Source organism: Miniopterus schreibersii, assembly GCF_964146895.1.
Source record: "Miniopterus schreibersii genome assembly, chromosome: 2".
Taxonomy (NCBI): Eukaryota; Metazoa; Chordata; class Mammalia; order Chiroptera; family Miniopteridae; genus Miniopterus; species Miniopterus schreibersii.
The window spans coordinates 116,426,949-116,452,637 of record NC_138102.1 but is presented as its reverse complement, the minus strand read 5'-3'; the positions used below and the strand labels follow the sequence as shown (position 1 = coordinate 116,452,637).

The window sequence follows — 25,689 nt, the reverse complement described above, 5'->3', positions numbered from 1 at the left end:
GGGTGCCCCAGCCGAGAATGTCAGGCTTGGATTTCCCGCGCCTTGATGCAATCTGGTTCTCCTGCATCGAAATTCCTGAAAGCTTTTCTTTGACCGCGCCCCCTTAAGACTTAACAGTTCGTTGTTGGTGCGAGCTGCAGGGCCCGGAGACTAGTAATAAAGCAAAAGCAATAGCTACATAATTATAGGAACAGTGTCAACTCTCCAGGACCTGACTGCGCGCCCGAGACCGCTCTGAGCGCGGCGCCACGTGAACGCAGCCGTGTCCCTGCTCGGGAGAAGCGGGGCTGCTGCTTGGGGCGCCCGCTGGGCTCCCGTCAGCACGGACCCGGGTGTCTGGGGCCCGCCCGGCTCCGGGCAGCGCCGAGGGGCAGCTCCGAGGAGCGCGGCGCTCCGGGATGCCCGCGACTGTGCCTCCCTGGCTGAGGCCTGTGCTGGCCTCGAAGAGGGCCTGCCAACGAGTCTCGGGTCAGCAGGGACCCCCGAAGAGGGTGGACATTTCCGAGCGCATCCGGATGTCCCGACGCCCGCCAGAGCGCGGCTTGGCCTCGGCGCTCGCAAAGCCCGGCTGAGGCTGCCCCGCACACGCAAGGCCGCGGCGTGGCCGCCAGGCTGGCCTGGGGAAGCGCGACGGGCGCTGCGGGCTCTTTGCGACAAACCCTGGAGCAGAGGCTTCCCTCGCAAGGCGTCAGCCCCAGTCTCCAACTTGTGGGAGCTTTGCACCGATGTTGCCAGCTTTAGAGACCTGTAGCTAATGGCTGCCTTTTCTTGCCCAAGGCCCCGAACGCATTTCCCTTAGGGGCAGAGGGCTGCCCGGAAACCAGAGTGAGTCCCAAAGTCACCCGGGGGTCTTTCATGCCCCCCCACCCCCGTGCTACCCTGCCCTCAGGGTAGCTCCAGGCCAGCCTTACCCCCTCCCGCGGGAACAGAGGCCGAGCCCTGCTGGTGGCCCGGACGCTACCTCGCTCCGGCGCCCAGCTCCGCTGCGCCCCAGGCGCCCTGCATGCGCCCCTAGCTCCCCGCATGCGCCCCTGGCTCCCTGCATGCGCCCCTGGCTCCCTGCATGCGCTTTTACTTTAAAAGTAAAAAAAAAAGAAAAATTAAAAAAAATAGTGTTTAAAAAACAACCCCGAAGGCAGTTCCTCTTTCACAAACCCCTTTGTGTAACGAGCCCCCCTCTGCCCTGTGCCAAGGACCCTTTGTAGGCACTTTCCTTATCGAGTTTTCTTAAAATAGTCTGGATCTAATGATATAATCGTGGACCAAGTGGAGGGCTGGGGAGGAAGGTGGAGAAATGGGACGCGGTTGGTATAACGGTTTCCATGCCTCTGGCTGGGCTTCCCTCGCCCACCCAACGCCGCCAAGTCCACAGGCCACCGCGCTCCAGCCAGAAAGGAAGGGCCTCGGGCTCGGGAGCGCCCGGGGCGCCGGGGCGCGCGGCTCCTCGGGGTTGGAAGCAGAAGCGGCCCCGCCAACCCCGCCATCCCAGTTCATAGCTGCCAACCTATCTGGCTTTTCGGGCTTCGGATTAATGTGGATCTTCCACATAAACGATTTACGGATGAAATAAAAGCCCCGCAGAGCAATACTTCCTTTCAAGTTCTTAAGACGCCCCTAAATCTTTCTGGTAGTGAGTGGCCGGCGTGGGGGCGGGGTAGGGGCCGGGGGCGGGCGGCCGGGAGGGCGCCGCGAGCGGGGAGGGGGGGTGCGGTGCTTCGCGATCTCACCAAGCTCTTCCGAAATGCCAGTCCACTGTCGCTGCGACAATGTTTCTGGGTGTCGGGGCCTCGTCCCTCCCGGCATGTGTCTGAAATGGAGCTGTCTGTCTAACCGAGGCCTGGACGCGCCCTGCCGGGGGAAGTGGGGGAAGTGGGGGTGGGGTGGGGGCGGAGGGGGACCCGGGGTGGAGTTAGTCGCCTGCCTATTTTCATATTCATTAGAACTGGGAGGTTGCCCGAGGAGCCCAGCTGAGTTTCAAGATATAAAAGCAACTTCGGGTGCCCCCTTTCCAGCCGGGACGTATTAAAGGGCTGGGCGCGGGGCCGCTCCGGCGCGCGGCGCTCGCTCCCCGCTCCCTCCTCTCGCCCTCCCTCCGCGCGCCCGCCCGCTCCCGCCCCCAGCGCGCTCCAGCCTCCGCGCCCCCGGAGCTCCGCCGCGGCCACCGGGATTATGGAGTTTCTGAGCGAGAAGTTTGCCCTCAAGAGCCCGCCGAGTAAAAACAGTGACTTTTACATGGGCGCGGGAGGCGCGTTGGAGCACGTTATGGAGACGCTGGACAATGAGTCCTTTTACAGCAAAGCCTCGGCGGGCAAATGCGTGCAGGCCTTCGGGCCCCTGCCCCGCGCGGAGCATCACGTGCGCCTGGAGAGGACCTCGCCCTGTCAGGACGGCGGCGGTGAGTGGGCGCCCGGCCCGGGCCGCGGAGCCGGGGTGCGGAGCGGGCGCGCGGGGACCCGTCGGGGCGGGCGGGCGGGCGGCGCGGGGCGAGCGGGCGGCGGGAGGCCGGCGGAGAAGGTGCGGGCGACGCGCGGCTGCGGAGGGCCGGGGCGGACTGGGCACCGCGCGCCTCCGCTCGGCTGTCCGGTGTCGTCCCCCTGCGGGTCGCGGCTCCCCTCCGCCGGCCCCGGCGTAAACGGAGAGGGCGGTAAATAACGCGTAATTGCGCCCGGACAGCGCGCTTCCTCCGCGAGCCCGCCGCGCCGCCCGGCCGCCGGAGCCCAAATCCATCACCGCTCGTTAGAGGATGTCACTGTCGTCACGAGCGAAAAAGCTCTGAACTCCCGTAGATGAAAAACCTTTCTTTTATTTTGCAAGATGTCGAGCCCGTCTCTTTCCCGGTGAAGTCGGAGAGCTGCTAGATGAGCTCGCGCGGATCTGTGATTTCTGCCGCTTGGGGTTTGCGACGCAACACGAATTTTAAACCCCAGTCATTTGAAATAGCTTCGGGCAAAGGATCCCCGCTGTAATCACTCACCCTGCGGAATTCTGCATTGTCTAGTTTTCTGACTCGGCATGAAAAGTCACCTCGGAAGCTTTCGGAATGCTTCTGGGGGAACTCTTCCACTTTGAATGACCAAGTATCTCAAAGTCAAAATGTTATCAAAACAAACCATCTTTTCTATCTTGTAACCCAATACAAACCTTTTTTTTTTTCCTCCTCCCGGATCGCGACAGCTCAAGCAAGTTTACAATTCCAAGAGGACTTTTCCTTATCATTGTATATATTCCACAGTTAAGCTGTAAGGAGCGGGTTGCTTTAAAATAACAAACGAATTAAGTGTGAAATATTTACAACAAGCCTCCTGCCCCTATTTTAATGGAGGTTGAAAATCTGGCAAGGCACTGGCTCTTAGTAGCTCATTTTCTAAATACTTTGTACACAGTACATATTTTATTCAATGTTGCAAGCTACTTTTGACTTACTTGCAGTGTTAAACCAAAAATAAAGGCTAAGGCGATAGAGACAATCAGTTAAATCGTTTCAGTCATTTAGAAAGACACAATCAATTAATTTTTATTTTTAATACAATAAATGTTTGGCTTTCTGGATGCATTTTCAGACTGCTGTATCTTTAGATTTGGGGAATTCTTATATGCATACATAAAGTTATTTGAATGGACAGGATTTTAAAATTTTTTTTTAAATGATCCTGTAATGTCCTGTGCTGACTGCTGGATAGAATTCAATCATAATATTTTAAATTGTCGGGAATCCAAAGTAAGAAGAAAAATAGGTGATTTTTTTATACTTTATCAGCTTTTAAATGAACACCATACCACTAGGACTAAATTTAATGTGAAATAAGTAAGATGCACACAGGCAGCAAGCAGTCCGCTAAATTTTGGAAAGTTTCTTTCTCCTGAGATGTCCTTAGTTTCCGAGCTGCTTCCCCTCCCCCTCTCCCTAATTACCGCAGTTCCCCATCTAACTCTGCCCACGGAGACAGAACCGTATTGTTAATCAGTCATGGCTCGTCTTTATATTTAGTTTTACCTCACATCTCCTTTTGCGCAAAAGTTATTCGGCATGGCATTTCAGTTATATAGGTATTAAAGTTCAATATATTGGTACAATGATTAGAGCAGTTGTAAAAATATGTTATGAGTGATCATTTAAATACAGACAAAAGCAAAAAAAAATGACAGTTCATTGGAAATTATTGTTCTGGCTGGGTTGACTTTACTATTTTTTTTTTAATGTCTCCCATTTTATTATGTGCATTCATTGCATTTGTGTGTTTGCATGTGTGTGTGTGTGTGTGTGTGTGTGTGTGTGTGTGTGGCACCACATGATACATTTTTGTTTTATATCATACCCCAAGCATGCAATCAAATCTGGAGGAAATCACTGAAATGAAAACATCCCTAAACAGAATGCCAGATGATATTCTTTGTAATCTTTTAATAGGTGTTTTAATTATGTGCTTTACTAGAGGCAAAAATAAAACTTTCTGTCTTAAAACATATTCCATTAGTTAAGAATAATTATGACACATTGAAAAAGAACTGCAAATGAGTTTTTAAGCTGAAGAAGTCTACTTAAGTTTTCTATAAGAAACACTTTCAGAAACTAATATAAATATCATTGAAAAATTTTAGATCACTTTTTGAAAAAAATTTAAAATGCAGACATGAATATACAGTTGAAATATTCAAAATATAGTAGAAACAATACCATATCAGAAATCTGTAGCTTTTGTGTGGAGGAGAAAGATAACTTTTGGAAAGAGTTTGGATTTTGGTTTATAGATATTTAAAACTGAAATATCTTTCTTAGGTCATGTAAGTAGCTTAATTTTTTGCTGTGAATAAATACATGACTTACATTAAATTTAGTTCAGTTTTCAAAAATTATGCTTACGTAAGTTTTTTAGATCTTTTAATTTGGCTACCTTAATTTGATTATAAAATTATGCACATAAACATTGCATTAGCCCTATAGAACTGTGAATTTTGGCAAAATTATATTAGTTCCATGCACACATTTTTAAATGGCTTTAGACCTGCCCAGAGTACATAATGTGATGATTGAATTAATGCTGGCACAATAAATCATTAGCAGACCGCTTTCCTCATGCCCTACATTAATTCAGCTTAATTCTTTCATTGAAATGCTTCACAATGCTGAGAACTGTTGTTTTCCCCCTTGGTTACAGTGAACTATGGGATCACTAAAGTAGAAGGACAGCCACTTCACACCGAACTAAACAGAGCTATGGACAACTGTAACAGTCTCCGGATGTCTCCCGTGAAGGGGATGCCAGAGAAAGGAGAACTGGATGAACTTGGGGATAAATGTGACAGCAATGTATCCAGCAGTAAGAAGCGGAGACACCGAACCACCTTCACCAGCTTGCAGCTGGAGGAGCTGGAGAAGGTCTTTCAGAAAACTCATTACCCAGATGTATACGTCAGAGAACAGCTTGCTCTGAGGACAGAGCTCACCGAGGCCAGGGTCCAGGTAGGAGCCATAGGAAGGCCTTGGGTGGGTGAGGGTGGGAGTGGGAGAATAGTGTCAGAATAACTCAGTAGTTGCATTTTGCCACAAAGGGACTATTTGAAGACATCGAACAATGTCACGTATGCATGTAGGTCTACTAAAATTTCTTTTTACTTGAAAAGAATTTAACAACTCACATGAAAACATAAAACAAAAAAAGAATACTTGAGTTATTGTATAGGCATAAACCCATTGGTTATTTAAAAAGAACAGAATGTCTTAACATATCTCTGATTTCAAAAAATAATTTTAAAGGGAAAAAAAAATCATAGTTATTCATTTAGTAATTCATATATTTTATTTTTCTATCTTATCAGCTATTGAGGTGTGGGTTTTTTTGAGGTTGTATCTAGGTATTAATAAGTTATTTGTCTAATGGCCTGTAAATCTATAATTTTATTGAAGTTGAGATAATAATAAAACAAAGAAAAAAGAAACAATCTCACAAATTCCCAACTGTTATGTATACCAAATCTATTTTTACTATACATAATTGAAGAAAGATCATATAACTCATTTACAATTTCTAACCTTAGTAGTTGCCAGTGGTGTCATTTCATTTTAATATTTCAAACCTAGATAACTTAAATGGATTTTGCAGAGGTGATAAGAATAATGATCCTAAAGTAATTAAAAATATGTACTCAATTATAAGTTGTATTCAAATTATCAAGTTGGATGATTTAATATACTAAATATTTAATCATTTGGAAAGGAAAAATTATGCTGGATAAAATTCTGCCTCTTAGGCATATTTAATTTTTATTAGAGTTGATATTCTTACATTACATTTTATTAGGTTCCAAATAACAGTAATTCAGGAGAATGACCTTTTTCTTTGGCATGTTTTTATTACTCTAAATAGGAAACTATTGAATTTTGCAGTTCCCATAAACTACTAATATAGAGAAATGAATGAAAGTGAAAATTTTTGTTCTTAGAGGAATAATAGTATTTCTTCTGAAGATTAAGCCATTGGAAGGCCTTTACATCATTAAACACAACATCTGGTAGTGCAGAAATAATAAGCAGCAGGTTTTTTTCTTTAGTTGTGGAGGCAAATGGTTACTTTATCTTGGTTCAGGAAGTAACTATATAGAAAGTTGATGCTAATGAAAAATTTTAGAATTGTCAAGTGTTAACACGACCCCCGAAAGTGTTCTTTTTTGTCTTGTGTTCATATGTTTAAATTAGTTATACTTGTAGGCATAGAAAAAATGTTTTTGCATACAGAGTTATCAGCTGTGCACAATGCATGCTTTCCCCTTAGCATTTCATCAAGTCCTGACTGATTTTTGTCTAAAAACGCGCACAGAGAGCCAACCTGAACCTAATTTACTCAGGTTGTTTTCATTCCTGCTTTTCGCATCAGAGTGGTAATTGGCATCCATTTTAAAGAGAGTGTCAAGGTCTTTTTCTTAGTGAAAAAAAACACCTTACTGCTAAATTCCCTTAGTGTGCTCTTGGTGCCTGTCTGTGGAGACAGCAAGGAATTATGTTTGGTTTGGTTTGGTTGTTTTTGTTGTCTTGAGCCTGGGCATAATGGGCAATACACATTTGCCAGCAGTGTTCTAAGAAACCACACCAGACAGGTAGCTCTCTTTGCCCTTGCTCTAATTGCTGAAAACTCTTCGAAGTCCCTTCTTAAATTTGCAATATATGCTTACATATTAAACTGAGAATGCATATGTTTCCATGTGATTATAATTGAATTTGAAAAAGAGTAAACACTTTGAGTAATTTTTAATAAAAGGCTTTTTACAATTCCTACTTTTATATTTGATTCCCAGGTTCTTTCCTAAATATTTTACATTCTGAACATAGTTCTGTAAAGACTAAAGAGCTTCCTGAAAGCTGCTTGTGTAATGTCTACTTAACAATATCAATTTATACATATTGAAGATAACTTTCTCTATCTCCCTTTAATACATGAAAATATGAAAATGAAAATTCTAGAGAGCTATAAGTATGAATTAGTGAATATTTAACCCTGTGTGGAAGATGGTTGCTGTGATAAGTATTATTACTATGTAAGTAGAGAAATTAGAATGAGAGCTTAGTGACCCTGTAGATGCCCCACTAACTCACAGGTTTTCTTCACACTTAGTTATGTCTGCTCCATTCCTTTTATTATTTATATTACCTGTAAGTCTTTATATTGGAGAAATGATTTTGATGATTGCTGAGCATTTTCTATAAGGGAAGATAAGTATTATCAGTGGTATAATTTATGTAATAAGCACATTCGTATATTTTAAAATCATAATTGAACTTCAGGTGATTCCATTTTACCTTTTGTCTTTATTGTACTCAGTATTATACATAATCTTAATATTTTGTTTCTAAATAATCATGATATTTCTTCTGATGCCATATGTTTTTAGATGTAGTCTTTATGCTTAAAATTTTCTAAAAGTAAGTATGGGTACAACCAAGAAAAGTCTTCACATTGTGAAATGCTTTAAAGATCGTTGATTTGACAGACCCAGATATATTCGTTTGGTTATAAGGTGGCTGGGTTAATGTTATGTGCATAACCCCAAATTAAAAACTCATGAATATCTTTCAGACTTGCAGCATCCTCTGAGAGGAGGATTATCTCTGATAATTTGGAGATATACAAAGTCTTCAAGATCATATAATCTGATTCCTTTCTATTTTCCATAAATGAAAAAACAGAGGCTCAGACATATTAAATAAATGTTTTGAAAGTAACTTGTCTCTATATTAATTTATACTGCCTCCTGGGCATACCATTTATATCAAGGCAAAATAGAAAGTAAAATTTATGGATCTTTTTCGGATAAAGGAATTTCTTTTATTAGTAATTTTATTGACCTGATTTACCTTTCTGATTTGAAGTCTCTTAACATCACATTTGTATTATCGAGTATTCTTTAGCTAAAATTCTACTTCTTTAAAAAATTAGGTTTGGTTTCAAAATCGAAGGGCCAAGTGGAGGAAAAGAGAACGTTATGGCCAAATACAACAAGCTAAAAGCCACTTTGCTGCCACCTATGATATATCAGTTCTGCCAAGAACTGACAGCTACCCTCAGGTATGGTAAACTGTGTGAAATACTGACCAAGAAAAATAGATGTGGTATGCATATTCTTAAAAGGGCTAGAATAGGCTTTATTATATCTAATATAAATGTTAGGAATGCATTTTTTTATTATTTTACTAAAATATTTATTTCATTATTGTTTTTCCCCCAGAACCATTCATTTAAACATATTTCAGGGCTTCTTCCTTGTTATACGTTGCAACAACTGCCGTAGCATCACTCCGTGGTATATGTCTGTTAATTACTCTACATTTTAATTATTCAGAATTACTTTCCTTGTTAACTTTTAAAAATATATTAAATATTACTTGGCATGCTATCTCTGTGGCTAATGTTTTATGAATCAACCATACATAACCTACTGTCAAATGTGGTATATGAAACCTTCATTCCACTTAAAAATAATGTATTTTCCTATATTGTCTTTTCAGCCTTGAAGTTGCTCATTCTTTGAAGGAAACATTTAGCCCTTTGTTTTTAAAAATGTATTCTAACCAGAATTAGTACTGAATATAATTTTAAAAATATATCACGTTAAAAAACACTTCTCTTAATAATGGGAGCTCTCATTTTAAAGACTAGAAATTATTTTTCTTCTAATTTTTTCTTTTAATTTAGAGAGGTTTTTTTCATGCTTTGCAATATATGTAAATAAAATTTTTTTGTCTTTCTAAATGAGTATTACTTTCTCCTAATACTGAATTATTCAGAGCTGTATTTGGTATATGATTAGGGACAAGCCATCTGTTATTTAATTCCTTTTCGTTTAATGATATGCATTGTAAGAGACCACTTTGATAACAAATATGTGGCATATATGTTGGTGAAATACCTTGACAGTCCAGTAACAAAATTGTCATAGCCCCAAACTTAAGGAATTCGTTTTCTTCAGCTCCAAATTCATACTGTTAGTGTGGATTCAGTCCTTTATTTTTCTACTATCCTTGTGTTCTGATACCTTTTTTGACTCTTAAAAACCTATCTTGAGACCTTCGCTTCTCTAGATAAATTCACCAGCTTTATTCATGTAATATTATTATATGTGAACAAGAGCCTTAGAGATCCCTTTGTTCTACTTTATTTTACAAGTCAGGAAACCAGACCCAGGTAAGTTAAGGAACTGGCCTGTGATCACACAGGTGGTTCCTTACAGGACAGTCTGTAAGGGGAGGCTATGGCTCAGCCATGCCACTGCAGTTGGCTAGGGCAACCTCTGAATAAATGCCACACCTGCCATAAGAATTTTGTTTCTCTTTTAAAAATGTATCTTGAAGTAGTTCCCTTGTTTTTTTTCCCCCTCCTGTGTAAAAACATGTATACACTCCTGGCTACTTATTATCAGAGGGCTAATGGAATTTTAAACACCCAATATTTTGGGGTGTCCTCGTTGAGTTCCAAGCAGAGTGCTGTGAGGCTGTTCCCCTCGAGGCTATCAGCTCCATGAGCACAGGCACTGCAGTGCTTTCCCAGTTGGTAACACAACTGTAGCCCAGACTGTCTCAGGCACTGTTGTTAGCAGGTTGTATATATTAACTCATTTAATCCTCATAGCAACCTTATGCGATACTTGTCAGTAATTATCCCCATGTTTCATATGAGGAAACTGAGGCACAGAGGGGGGGGGTAACTACTCACTTTCACTAGTGGTGAAGCCCAGAGTTGACCAGAGGGTTCTAGCTCCCAAGTGCAAGATCTTAAGCCTCAATATAGACTGTCTCGGCAAAAATGTTTAAATGATTGAATGATTAACAAATTAATACCGAAGCAACATATGGCTTAAGTTGGATTATTCGAGTCTGCACTTTAGTTCGGGGAGCAGAAAATGTACTCACAACCACTAACATAACAATAAGAAATAACAGACATAGCATATACTTTATATAATTTTGAATGAGTGATATGATGACTTTAGAAATATTGTCACATATTATGAACTCTTTCCAAATGGACTTTAAACATTCTGATAAGTTTATGCCACAACAGTTGACTATATATTTTTTGCACCTTATTATTTCAATCATTCCTTTTCTTGTAAACCCCATTTCTGCCTAATTTTTACTTTGTTCCTTGCTGTTGGTTGCATTCTCTCTAACTCCCCTTTCTTCTTCAGTGTAGCATAAAGTATTAATAATAGTGCCTGGCACCAATTAACTTCTTTATAATGGCTTAATATAACTTAATATACTCTTGACTAGTTGCCCTTTTTCCTAGGATTATCTTGTCACTATGTTATTGTGCTGCTTAGCATTAGATATTATCAGTTAGCAGAATGAGGTGACCTAGCAGCTCAAGCAGGAAAGAAAATGGTACAAATGAAATATTTGACAGTCTTTTTCACTCTAGCAAAGGACTAATTTAAAATTTTCCCTCACAAACCATGGGAATTTCGCACTAATTCTGCCTGTGGCTTCTCTGTAATGTATGTACATTGGTTATACATTATAATTTAAGTATGGAAGCATGGAGATCATATGTTGAAGTTATTTTGACAGTGCAATTTGTCAACAATAACAAAAATCAATACTGTAACATCCATGGTGCTTTCTACACTGGTAAGTCATGTAATGATTGGTTGCCAGAAATTCTGCAATCAAATGTCTTCCACTCCCCACTGTAGGTATTGGAGAAAGCCAGGGGGAAATTTTGTTTTAATTTAAAAATATGTGGTTTACTTTTTTAGTTTGTTTGAAAAAAGAATTATGACAGTATCATGTCTCCAAGCTCCAGCCTAAAGGAAACTTTCTTTTTTTTTTTTTTATCATGTGGCTTGAAAACAGAAATGTAAATGGGGAAAATAGAAACCAAAATAGAATCCAACAGCTTAGTCCAATAAAACTTTGAATTTGGTTACTGTTACTAATTATAGAAAAAGTTATTAATTACAAAAACAGTTGGGAACTAGAAAATGTTGGAGGCAGGACAGAAACAAAGAATTAGCAGTTTGGCAGGAAAGCAAGCATACACAGAGATACACGAAAAACAGAGATGGTTCAGAAAATGATCTCCTCAAGCTTGCTCAGGGTGGATAACAATCTTACTCAGCATAAAGGTACCTATATATAACATATAATATGATTACTTATGAATAATAATTAATATTTTCTAAAATGTTCTAAATGCTTTGTTTCCACTGGCCTTCATTGCACTATAGTAACAACAGCCATAACAATAAAAATTATAACGACCAGTTGAGGGCTTATTTGAAGCCAGACTTTCTTCTTATAGCCATTAACTCATTGAATTTGAGCCCAGGATTTGAGTTCAGGAGTCCAGGGTACTTTATGTAAGATTATCTCCATGATGTATCATTGAGCAATGAAATTGTTAAATTTTGACCCTAAAACATTGAATTACTTTGGAAAGCAAAAACGCTTCTATTTCTAAATTTATAAAATAATGACATAAAGCATTTAAAAATGTGGACACTTTTAGACTGTTTCCATACATTATTTTCCTTTAGCTCACTCAAAGTTGAGAGCAAATAACAAGAAAGCGAGTGGTGTGACGGCAGTAAACAATTCTTTAAGGTAGTACTGAAAAATAGTGTTTTTTAAAAAGCACTTTATTTTACCTCACAGTATCAGTAGCCATTGAACAACACTGTGATTTAGGTAAATTAAACTACTTGATGTTCTCCAACACATGACATTTAAAAAAACTGTCTCATTGCTGGTGCTAAACCTGTCCCCTCTCCGTGAATTCCCTTCCCCTCACCGGACTCTTTCCTCCGGGAAGCCTCTGCCCGATCCTTTAACTGACACTGTGACGGACTGTACACAGTGCCTGCCACCCAGTTTACTACATGAAGTATTTAAAAAGATGACTCACTTCTTACCTTTGTATTAAGCAAATTACACAGTGGTGGACAAAAGTAGGTTTACAGTTATAATACAAATAAATAATACAAAAATTAATAAATAATTCAGTACAAGAATAAAGTCACCTACTCACAGCTGTAAACCTGCATTTTCCAACCCCTGTATATACACTGAATAGACGTGAAAAAAGTACTGGTTCACTTCAATATTTATTCAGGAGTCCATTATAAACCTAAATTAATCAATTTTCAATAAAACAGTTGATTTCTGAATCTCTGCTATTAACCAGATCTGTGATCTTAAGCAATTAGCTTTTCCTTTTTCATCTCACTTTTCTCCTCTGCTGAGCGGAATAGACAAGAAAAACTGAAGTTCAATTTTTTTTTCTTCCAAAGTAATTTGTATTTTATCCAACAAATATAGTACCTGCTGTACTGTTTTATGCATGGGGGTTGCACAAATGATCCAGACAGAAATTTCAAGCTTTGTGGACAGTTTAAGGACTAGGTGATCTCACTTATATGTGGAATCTAATGAACAAAATAAAGTGATGAACAAACTAGAAACAGGGGCGTGGATACCTGGAACGGACCGACAGCTGTCAGAGGGGAGGGGCACTGGATGAAAGAAGGTGAAGGGATTAGCCAAAGAGCTTATATGCACAACCCACAGACAGACCACAGTGCGGAGATGGCCAGAGGGAAGGGGGCCGGGGGCTGGGTGGAGGTGGGCGGAGCGGGGAGGGGACATCTGTGATAGTGTCAACAATTTAAAAAAGGTAACTCCCCTCCAAAAAAAGAACTAGGTGATATTTGTACCAAATTCTGCAAACACTTCCTGATGAAAATTAAACCCAGCAAACCAAAAAAAACTTTTGCCCTTGAGCTGAAAAAGCAGGAAAGCATCTATAAACATTTAATTCTAATTTGTTCATTATCAGAACCAAAGCATTTTAAAAATGATTATTTGGTAAATAAAATATTTTGTTAAGGTATAAAATTTTCTAGAACATTATAACTCACCTTCATTCTTACAAGGAACCCTAATTTATGCCCTTAGATTTGCTTTGGATTGCATAAACTAGATCAATTACTAGCTGGGTAACTTTTGATAAATCTGTTTACTTATTTAATCTTCAGATTCTTTATTTGTAAAATGGAGGTATTGTTAGTGCTAGAGTTGGTCACGGCGCTGGTGAAGATGGTGATGATGATGACCATCATTATCATGAAGTTTTTCATTTTCTTGAGAGGATTAAGTTGATTTCTAAAAAGCTGGCTGAGCTAAACCCTGAGACTTGTGGAGGGTCAGGTGATCATGTATGACTATGGGCCTCGCAGTCAGGGACCCACGGGTTCCAATCCTAGCTGTGCCAGGAAGGCCTGAGCCCTTCCCCAAATGAATTAACTTATAGGAATGTTTCTCCTCATTCATAAAATGGGGATAAAAATTCATATGATGCTTATGAGGATTACACAAAATGCATGGAAATTACTTAGGACATCATCTAGTACATAATGAGTGCTCAATAAATAGTAACCATTCTATAATAGCCATTAGTGATTATTTTTTTTCTACAACGGAGAGGTATCTAAGCGGTTTGAATGTTCTCTTATCTTGTAGCATTTAAACTAATTCAATCTATGAGTAAGTTTACTGTTTGGGTATCTAGGGAAGGACCAAATTCAGTTTAATATGCTTTCTTCTTTAAAATGATAACTAAGTATGATAACTTTAGGAAGGTTTGAGCATACTCTTCACCCACCAAAATTATTTTCCCATGAAAAAAAATATTTTCATCAAACATTTCAAAAAAGGGGTTGAAGTTTTTCCCACCAAAACTTTTAATGAGGTTTTACTTAGTACATAATGAAAATCATAACTAAATAGATGTTTACCAAATTACAAATGCTCCTGCACAGTATCTTTTCTGTTGTTTAATTGATGACTTTATAAATATATGCCACTTAGAGCTGGAACATACCAAGAGTTGGCGTCAAGTTATAGACAACTTGTAATCATTGTGGCAAATTAAACACAAATTAAGGTTGCATAACATTTATAGTTTCATAGCTTCTAATTAAAACATTGTAAATTTTGCAATTTTAAAAGGAAATAATAAAGCAACAAAATAGCAGTTGTGAGGATATTGTTCACCCTACTCCTTCTATCACCACTTCCTGTACTAATCTTAAAGCTTACATTTAATTAAACTACATAAGGATTAAGGAACTTGTCTCCTTGAACAACTGCGGTGTAGCAATTCGGCATCTGGAGCAGCTTTTACCTTTGGAGAAAGTCTAATAATTTTATCACTGTTTTTTCTATATTCCCCAAATATTTAAACAAATACCCCCCAAAACTTTGAAAAATGTTAGTAATATAGTTATATTGACGAATGATGTCATGAATATTCTCATATTCATGAAACAACCAATGAGAAGGTCATGTAATTATAGTCAAACTGCCCTTATGATGAATGGAGGACAAGCACGTTAACACTATTAGGTCCAAATGTTATATTGATATTGTACAATCTCTCACTGATTGGAAGCACAAATATTTAGAATCATACAAGGACTATTATGTGATTATTATTACTCAAGTAAATATGATTTTTATAATTGATAAAATTTTGATTTAATGAAATGTATATTTTCAAGTTTTATATAAATATGTATAAGTAATATATCACATATATGTGTATATATTAAAAGTAAACTATGTGTAGCATGAGGCAGATATCAATATCAGTTAAGTGAAGGTGCAACTAGACACATAGGGTGAATAATTTTTATTTTGTTGAAAATATATACACTTTAAAGAGATAAAGAAAATATATACACTTTAAAGAGATACACTAAAAGAAGTAAAGTGTATTCATGTTTTAGAATGTGAAAATAGACTTATTTTTGAAAAAAATATAATATTCAAACTTACTGTGATTTAATGATTTTACACAGAAATTATAACTTAGCTAATTTTTAAAATTTTTTAAATTCTTATTTTTTTGCTTTTAATAGGTGACCACTGTTAAAGCATTTACTTTAACTGAATTAGTCATAAGTATTTTATATATGTATTTCTACTTTTTAATTTTTTTCAATTATAGTTTACATTCAATATTATTTTGTATTAGTTTTAGGTGTACAGTATTTTATATTTTAAGAGGAAAGGGTAAATAAAAAATGAGTAGATTACCAATATGTAAAAATAAATTATTGAAGAGTGCCAATGTTTCTTGTACATATGAAAGCTACCTTAAAGGAGAATAGAGAAGAATCTGGGGAAAATTAAGCCATTGAAGCCTGGGAAGTCTTTGAGAACAGACCTGTGGGTTAAAACTTGCAGTTCACACTATTATCGTTAGTGAATAACAATACGGTTAGTGAACCTTATGAAAAACTTGAATCCAGAATCTTCTCTGTGCAATATTTATTAAGCCTCATGTTTCTGTGGGTTTTCTTTATTATAAATCATGAAGCATTAATGTAGAAAAGAAAATTTTCACAAACTCACACTTGATTTGAAAATCACAAAAATAAAATTCTAACTTTGTAGCTAACACAAACACAAGATGACTATAATTTATATTCTTACTTGGGATTTTAAGAATAAATTCAAAGCTCATGTTTGACACCAAATAGGCATTTCTAAGATTAAAAATATTCTGTGCTAATGAAAGTATTTGCATATTTGATTTATATTTTATTAATTCACAAGTAAAACATTTTATATTTTAATCTTTGTTTCTTATTATTGTGAACTTAGTTTTAATAGTGGAATTGTGCCATTAAATTGAACCTGGCACTAATAAATCAGCAATAGCTATTATGCATGTATTAAAATACATGAAAATAAATGTGAAAAATAATTTGAAAATACTTTATATGATAATTTTTGCTGGATAATAATAAATAAAATAGCAATGCTAAGTGCTATGATTTTATGCCCTCTTTAAGTTAGTTGATCTGAAAAGTTTCATTTTAAGGAGTATAAGGTATGATTCCTTATACATTTTTAAAATGATAAATACTATAAAATTTACAAACACATCCAACATTAAAGGAAAAGAAAAAAATGTCCTTAATGTTTCTTATATTTTTGACTTGTTATTTCAAATATTATTTTAATAATACAAAATTTAAACACATTTATATGATGTCTTTCTGAAAATTTCCAGACACTAACATTTCTTATAAAACAGTGCCTTTATTTTTGCACTAAGAGATACATGCTTTGATTTTTCTGTAAAACAGTTTTCTACTCAAAAGATTGGTCTCATATAACTGTTACATCTAACAGTGATTTTTTTAAATGGAAAAATGCATTCTTTCTTGTTCCAAACCTCTGTACATATTTGTAAGATGTAATTTTATTTTAAAAATCAAAATAGCAATCTATATTTAATATGTGATCCTTTTCTGATGAATTAATTTCTAATCACTGCAGCTTAATAATACTCTATGTTGAAAAGATATACTTTTGGAATTTTTGACATATAAATGACTTAAATTTTTTTTTTATATATTAACTTTTCTTTGTTCAAATGACACCTAATAGGCACTAATGAAAACAAACCCTCCTTTTTATCTGAAGTAGTACCTAAATATGATTGATCTTTTTTTACTGTGAATTGCTCTACTTGGGACTTTTCCCCAGATGGACAAAGCCTCAGTGTGTGTTGTTCACTGGTAGCAAACTTCCTATTTAGAAAAACACTAATTCTTTCTCCCTGTCAGCAACCTACTGATGTAGTTACCTGAAATTTAATAGGACCCTAAAGTTAGTCAACAGCTAAAAATATCTGAAAGTCACTAAGCGTATGATCCTTATTAATATTTTACCACCCTACATTTTAAAGGAAGGAATAGGCTAATAAAGAATGTAACGGTCTCTTTAAAAATAGAACTTTTTGTAAAAAGTGATGTTTATATATTTTAAAGAGACCATATAAAAATCTGGTAAATTATATAGTGATAATGTGGTAATAAATCTATATAGTACGTATTGAATAATATGCATAGTAGTCAATAAATGTGAACATTCTGTCAAAGACGAAAAACCAGAATCAACTTTTGGGTTTTAATGCAAATTATATAATCACAACTACTTCTTTGTGAATCCCTCATTTTTGTATTTTTAAATCAACCTTTAACAGGGAAGCCTGTGGCCATGTGATGTGAAGGTAGTATGTGTGTAGTAGCATGATGTGTGTATGTGATGTGTGTGTATGTATGTGTGTGTACATACGATATTGGTGGCAGGTAGGAACAGTCTCTATATAGACAAGTGTGGTTAAATAAAATTATTTTAGTAGATAAATATTTAGTTGGTTTTAGAGATGCTTTAAAATTAAGTAGTGATTGTTACTCATATATTTTCATGTTTATAAATATCTCTATTAAATCCAGATTAAATTCCTAGGCTGGTGTCTTCCATACAACTAACGTGAGTGTATAAAATATATAATGCTGTCGTTAAACTATTTGATGTTTTTACACATCATGCTACTTTAAAACTAAGGCAAAGACTAACAAACTTACATTTCTTTTAAAAGGTTTTTAAGAAGCATGAAAAACTACTCATTTCAATAAAATCAGCAAATATATTTGAAATATACACCATGTTTAGCATACTAAAATTTTCTTTGTAATTTTTGGTTATACGAAGACTATATCTCTATCAAGTTTCTAGGTGAGGGTAATTTCCATATCTATGATTTACCATATTATTTCAATTCATGAAAAATACAAGGTGTCCCAAAAAATGTATACACACTTTAACAGCTGATAGCTCAGTTTTCAAAATGAAATGTATTTTAATAAACACTGCCTTTATTCTAAGTGTGTGTATACATTTTTGGGACACACCACAGTGAAGAACTGTTCATGTGTGTGTATTTTATATATGTAATATATATATATATATATATATATATATATGAACCCTCTTCTTCCTACCTATAGCATTTAATTTCTTAGAGTAAAAATGAATGTTAAATACATTTAATTTCAGTTTGGAAAGAATCAGGCAAAAAATAGCTCTCCTCCAAGATTCAAAGTCACGGAATAATTGTTGACTTTTTATTTGATTAGGAAAACATTAAGGGGCAAATAAATGTTCAAAGTGGAGTGTAGAAGTCAGCGGAACTTCCGTCCATGCTAATGGGAGGCAGTTGGCTAAGTTCCCTGGACAGTGCTTTGAACATACCCCTAGAACTTTTAAAAACGTTGTGAAGCACATTAAAACATGGACTGTTTTAAGATTCTTCACTCCTTTTAAACACAAAGAAGAAAAAGTGTTAAGGCAGGCAGTCTTTTTTTGTTCAGTACACATGAAAGAAGGATATTTAATAACGTTGTTCCTGGTTGTAAAGCCCTTGACTATTATACAGTTAGAGGCCAACAGAAACACCCCAAAATTTATTTGGTGCTGGGCACTGCCATTGTAGGTGTTTGTGAAATAGTCCAAAATAGTAGCAATTCTATGTAGAAAAAATATGCATTCCTTTATTCCAAAATTTAACAGGAAACAGTATTTATGAGTTAGTGAGCGAGATTTTTGTATGGCTTCCCTGTTGACAAATATATCTACAGAGTTTTAGGCAGCAGGACTAGGAGACCTAGCACATAGTTTTAGAAGGATCACGCACAGAAGAATACAATCGGTGAAGAGCGCAGGAGCCATGGAACGAGCCCACCTTCACAACAGATTTTGTAAATCATAAGATCAGACAACTTTGTTGTTAAATCAAACATTGGCTTTAAATATTAACAGAAGTAGATAATCTGAAACCATAATGATACCTGCCAGTTTCCCCCAACAGTAGTGTTCAGGTGACATCTAGAATATGGTGAAGGGTGTTGACAACCTCCAGCTTGTCTGGAGGATGTGACTGGAATGAGCTGTCTGGAAGCCATGTATATGAGGAATGCTTAAAGAAGAAAGACTTGCAATTGTATAATAATTTTCTTTGATATTTGAAGATTTTTCACATGTGAGAAAGACACTACTTATTCTGTATCAGTTTAAGGAACGGAAATAGAAGAGATAGATAGAGGAAGGTAGCAGCTTGATATTTTACACAGCTCTCCAAAAGAAAATAGAATGTTTTTTAAACAGGTGAGTTTTTTGTCAACAGAATTGAACATAATTGAAAGTGTAGGGGGTGTTTCTGCATGTGGAGGAAAGCTGGACTCTAACAGTGTTCCCCAATCTTTGGTGATTTTCAGAATTGCATGTGTGTATTATTGTCATGGTCATTATTTTAATATAGACACCCCCAAGCCATACTCTATGCCTAATGAACCAGAATCTCCAAGAAGATGCATCTATGATAGAGAATAACTGTTTAATGGAGAAAAAAACTACCCAGAGAAATGTAGTTAGCATGGTCTAGGTATATAGTTTTCATGATTTTTGTTAAGGTAATAATTATGATTCTAGGGTTCAAATTATGAAACAAAATTTAGATGCATTAGCATACATTGTCCATAAAATTTTTATTGCATCTGTAAGATAGATCCGTCCAAATTTCATGTTCTTAGAGATTTTTCAGTCACTTAATAAATTTGTATGAAGGGCTTATTATGTGTTGCATTAGGCCTGAGGATGAAGAAACAGTTTGAGCAATCATTGGGGATTTTGCTTCCAGAGAGTCGAGCCTAAGAACTCCCACAAAGTTAAGATTATGAATAAGGAAATAAGCAATTTTAACTCATAAGAGTAATTTTTACATCACTGTAACATTTCTTAAGACTTCCTGGGTTCAGATTTGATCTCCGCTGTTGGAGTTATGCAATCTTGGGTGAGGTTCTTACTTTCTCTGTTCTATAGTTTTACCTTCTACAAAATGGGGATAGTAAAAGCTCACATTTTTCAGTGTATCATAATGATTAGAAGTCTTCATAAAGCATTTAATGTAATGCCTGACACATTGTAATTAATTGATAATCATAAACTGTCCTGAGCCTCATCTTAATTGTCATCTAGATGTGTAAACATCCAGAAGAAATGAAGCTTTAGAGGAAGAAAAGCCTCAATTCACTGGGGATATTAATTTTGTGATTTACACATAACTTTTGATATAAGACCCAACTAGATCTCTAAAGTCAAATGAAGACATATCAGAAATTTAAAAATGAGAGCAACACATGGGGGATGTGAGGGGAGACTGAGATCATGGAAACAGAACATACCAGTAAAAATGTGTGACAATAGTGTTACCCCTGCGAATGTATCTTCCCAAGACTAACTAAAGTATTGCTGTAGTGACTTGCTTTACCAATCTCTCCTGTTCAGAAAACATTTCTGTATGTTAGAAGTTCTTTCACCAAAAGTAACATATTTAATTTGCCTAATCATGTCCAGATAAGAGTTTTGATCAAAATTAAAACATTTATTCCCATGTTTTGGAAACTGAAGAATTTCTTTTCAGCTTAAAAGTAGGTTAATGTAAATTCTTTTAGGGAGAAAATACTTTCTTAATTTATATTCATAGATTACCTTTCTTGCCATTACCTTACTTATCCCCTCCTTTTTTTTACCTAGTTGGTAAATATATTTCCATGCATTTAGAATATGAGCAGATGATTTAAAAAATAAATTCTAAACACTATGTATACATTGAAAAATCCTTTAACAAAAGTAAAATGTAAATAATCTTTCTCTACCACTAGTTTGCCTTTCATTTATTTTTTTCAAAAATAAGCAAGCAAGTTCACTTTCATTTCCTGAAAGCCCTTTTGTCAGACATGTGACTGTGGTTATTTCAGTGTAGCACAATGTTTGATTGAATGTCAGAGGAAAATCACCCAAATCAAGTTAGAAGAACTAGTTTGACAGAGTAATGACATCAACAGCCTCTCCTGTTGGTTAGAGATACATAACTCAGCAATCACTGGCACCAGTCATTACACATTTTGGCTACAGTGGGATACATATAGTAGAATGAGCCAACGTCCAAACAACAGAGACCATAACCATTTAAGAATTAATAAAATATTCATATTATTATATATATTTATAGATATATCTCACAGACTTACCATATTTAAAGCAGCTTATAAAAATATTCGTATAAAGAACTATGAAATACTAAAATAAGCATCCTGCCAATCGTTGAAGCCCCACCTAAGAGATGAAATTAGGTGTTCAGATTTTCTCAAATGTTTTGAAACTGCTAGATACCTCTTACCAGTGGGATCTAGATACTTTCTACTTTTAATTCGAAATAAGTTGTTTTAAAAAGTACACTTTAAGCTTGGGTGTTTTAAGGCACAAGGAAGGCCATAAAGAGTAGACTGGAATCTTTGCATAAGAATAAATATAAGAAAACATTTGTGTAAGTGTTGAAATAATTGATAATTCTATTCCAATGATCATGACTTTAAAAAACAAAGGCAGATGCGGTGAATATGTATATTGCTGCTGTGTTCTACTACACATCTATTGTAATAATATTGCAAAAGGCATACAATGTTTAAATCATCGTTTAAGGCTGTGTGTCTCTGCCATGCAATGTTTCCCTTTTCTTTTTCCTCAGCTCCTGCAGTTTGTCATCATTTTCTCTGTGCTTCTCAGTAATGCATGTAATTGTGTTTGTACCCTTGTTTAATTATATGGTCTAAGATACTTTCTATTTAAAATTCGTATTATACAAATTCTCCTTCAGGTTTTCTTACATGCTGGTAACTTTAGAGGAATTTGTGTTTATTGGTAATAGTGCACTAAGTGTTTTCTGTAGAGATTTAATGATATGAAATGTGACTACCTTGGGCACAAGTGATAAAGCGGTTTTCAATCTTTTATATGATGTTTGCTATATAGTACTGACATTATACTCATATATGTTTGCTAATACTTGGCTATCTGTCCCAGCTGCTTTCATTAGTTGGTGATGGTCATGTTTTAGAATTCTAAATTTGTTTTACATGTCCTACGTCTGTTGTAACCTCACCACATTACATATAAGTCAAAGAATAAATGTCTGAAATGTGTACACATTTCTCATATTCACAGAGCTATGTGTTCAAGACAATGGGAAAGAAGAAGCAATGAAAGGGTAAACATTTTCCAAAGTGAGTTTGGTCAAAAATATCTACAGAGCAAACAGCCTAATGTCAGCACTGGTTTCCAACAAAAACTGCCACACTAAGTCCAACTATAGAACTTAAAAAATGAAATTGTGTCATTTGTTTAGAAATATGAAAACTATATTTAAACATAAAACCATCTTTTAAACTGCTTTTCTAAGCACATGAATTGGTCATGAATCATGACTAAATCTTCCAGATTTCATTTTAAAAATTATGACTATAAAAAGAATACTCAAGAGATTGACATGTTGTGAGAGTATTTTATGTGGTTAAGTGTGTGGGTTTCGGTGATCTATTACAGTAAAACAAACTGGAAGAACCTTTCACATAATTATTTTTCAGTAATCGCTTTACGTACTCAGAATGTAATTACAGACCACCCAACAGGAGCAAACAATGCATAGTGAACAAAATTTAGTAAATTCACTGTAACAAAAGCAAGGGAACAAAAGTGAGAATGCGTAAATGTAATGTTTGTTGTTTTATATATTCCAGATTCAGAACAATTTGTGGGCAGGAAATGCGAGTGGTGGCTCTGTGGTCACGTCATGCATGGTGCCACGTGACACTTCCTCCTGTATGACACCTTACTCTCACTCGCCTCGGACAGATGCCAGTTACACGGGGTTTTCAAACCACCAGAACCAGTTCAGCCACGTGCCCCTCAACAATTTTTTCACTGACTCTCTTCTCACGGGGGCTACCAATGGACATGCATTTGAAACAAAGCCAGAGTTTGAAAGGAGGTCTTCCAGCATCGCAGTCCTTCGAATGAAGGCCAAGGAGCACACTGCCAATATTTCATGGGCCATGTAACATACAGTACTCTTATTTTTCTTTCAATGGAAAAGTAAAACATTCTTATTTCTCATATTTAAAGGATACCACAATAAGCTGCTGTGTGTGGAATTGCTAACGGTCAAGATATACAGCGAGACCAGCTTAAATGAATAGTTGTTATTATTTAACATTAAAATCTAAGAGTGAACGTCTGAAGACTAAATAGGTTTACCATGCACCAGTCTCCACAAACTCTGTTTTAGTAGTAATTTTTTTCTATTGTACGAATCGATGAAATATGATCATGAAACCTTCTTAAAAGAATAAATGTATTAAACAAATTCCTCTGTTATTGATTGATTTATGATAGTTCTGTACAACAAGAAATCCCTTGTAAAATAATACCAGATAAAGAAAGAAGTGCACTGGGGAAACTGTCAGGATACCGAAGCTGTCAGGTAAATATTGAAGCAGGGTGTTTTGGGGAGTTAAATGCCATCTCTCCCTCTCTGGCTGCAAAACACAATGGGCATATCCCCTGATGCTGAGAATTTATCTTCAGGTCTTAAAGATTCTTTTGCCCCTAGGTGTTTTAGTGAATTTTCATTCCATGCAAAAAGAACTCTTCTAAAATGACCTGCATTTGCATGAAATATTTGGGCATAGTTTCCTGAAACCATGTGGCCTAAGGTGATACCTGAAATATTCTGGTGTGATTTAAAAATATAGCCATGAGAACAGTTTTTATAAATGCCATCTTTTTGGTAAAAAAGCCAGTGTGGACTCAGTTATCACACAAGAAGAAAAGAAAGTTACAAAACCTGCTGTTGCTTTTAAATTAAAACGTTCAGTTAAACTGTGCACACAAACATCCATAAATGCACTAAAAGAAATGTATTCTGTTAAAAGAGCAGCGAATCGGAATTTATATTTACTTCACGTGCAAGTGCAAATGCACGCATGTGTGTGTGTGCGTGTGTGTGTGTGTGTGCTGACATATAATCTGTAAGCATTTTTTGCTACTGTGGTTTTGCATAGGGAATTAAAATGTCAGAAGGCTCTCTAAAATTTCTGGTGGAAACGAAGAAAAATGCATTGCATCTGGAAAATTGCTAACCCCGTTGATTTACTTCTACTCCCTTTCCCCTGTCACATTCCAAGCTTTTTCAGATGAGTGAAATGTCAACTTCCTTGAAAGACTCTTAAGTTCATAAAGGCAAAGTAAATTAATTGAAGTGAAGATGACTTCCATGGCTCGGATCAGAGCAAGATCTGCTCTTTGTGGACTCTTCCTTGCGGTGCCTACAGCCTTTAGGGGTATGCTTGGAAATTTTAAAGGCTAAAGGACAAGAGTACATGAATTTAAAAATTAAATTTAAGAAAAAGTACTTAAATCCAGTAAGTATCTCTTCTTAGTGGGAAAATATTTACAGCAGTTAGACATCTTTTGTAATAAAATTTTAAATCAAACAGATGATGGAGATGAGTGATGTCCTAAACAAACATTCCTTGACTTCATAATAACTCTGTTCTTTATTACTTTTGTGTTCTCTCTTGTTCCCAAGACAAAGTTGTTCAACTTTGGCCCTGAGAATTATGCGTACATGCAGGAGCTTTTGTTAAAGGGTTGTTTAGGCAGCTGTTAAATATCCTTCATGTTTTAGAAGAAAATGACTCCTTTTAATATATTCATATATGTGGTTAATAGGAACTTGTGAACTAAAACTTAGAACTAAAATATAAGATTTTTAAAAATTTCCCAAATTAGTAGTATTCATGCTCTTTTTCCTTTCTTAATTGAAATTTTAGTGTTCCTTTGCTGATACATTAGATGTTTTTAAATGAGATCCCAAACTCATAGACTCCAGTTTAAATTTCAATTCTTGCCTTAGTTTTAGCCAAACCTGCTGTAACTCAATTTTTAAAAATTTATACAACATCTTTTAATTGAGGGCATACATCCACAATTCTCTGTATAAATTTGATTCATTCAGCACATTTTTAAACACCTATAGTGTGTGAAGTTCTACTTGAAATAATTAAACAAACAATGGAACCATGATTCTTGTCCTTAATGAGGTCACAATCTTCCTGGACAGACACATGAATAGAGCATCCTAAACCATGCCTCACATTTCATGTAAGAACTGCACACACACAAAAAATTAAAGTATGTTTTTATTGATTTCAGAGAGAGGAAGGGAGAGGGAGAAAGAGAGAGAAACATCAATGATGAGAGAGTCATTGATCAGCTGCCTCCTGCACGCTCCCAACTGGGGATCGAGCCTGCAACCCGGGCCTGTGCCCTGACTGGGAATCGAACCCGGATCTCCTGGATCCTAGGTGGATGCTCAACCGCTGAGCCACGGAGGCTGGGCTACATGAAATATTTTGAATTAACGTTCCCACCTTTTTTATTGGTTG

The 25,689-nt window shown here is 36.7% G+C and overlaps 1 protein-coding gene across 1 annotated transcript; it reads left to right on the top strand.

The window, feature by feature from the left end:
• The first annotated feature begins 1,982 nt into the window (after positions 1-1,982).
• On the top strand, positions 1,983-23,603 carry ALX1 (ALX homeobox 1). The gene is made up of 4 exons (XM_081129216.1): positions 1,983-2,395; positions 5,157-5,461; positions 8,430-8,558; positions 22,981-23,603. Exons 1-4 carry the CDS (start codon positions 2,170-2,172, stop codon positions 23,299-23,301), a joined length of 981 nt encoding a protein of 326 aa, XP_080985342.1. The 5' UTR covers positions 1,983-2,169; the 3' UTR covers positions 23,302-23,603.
• The last annotated feature ends 2,086 nt before the right edge of the window (positions 23,604-25,689 follow it).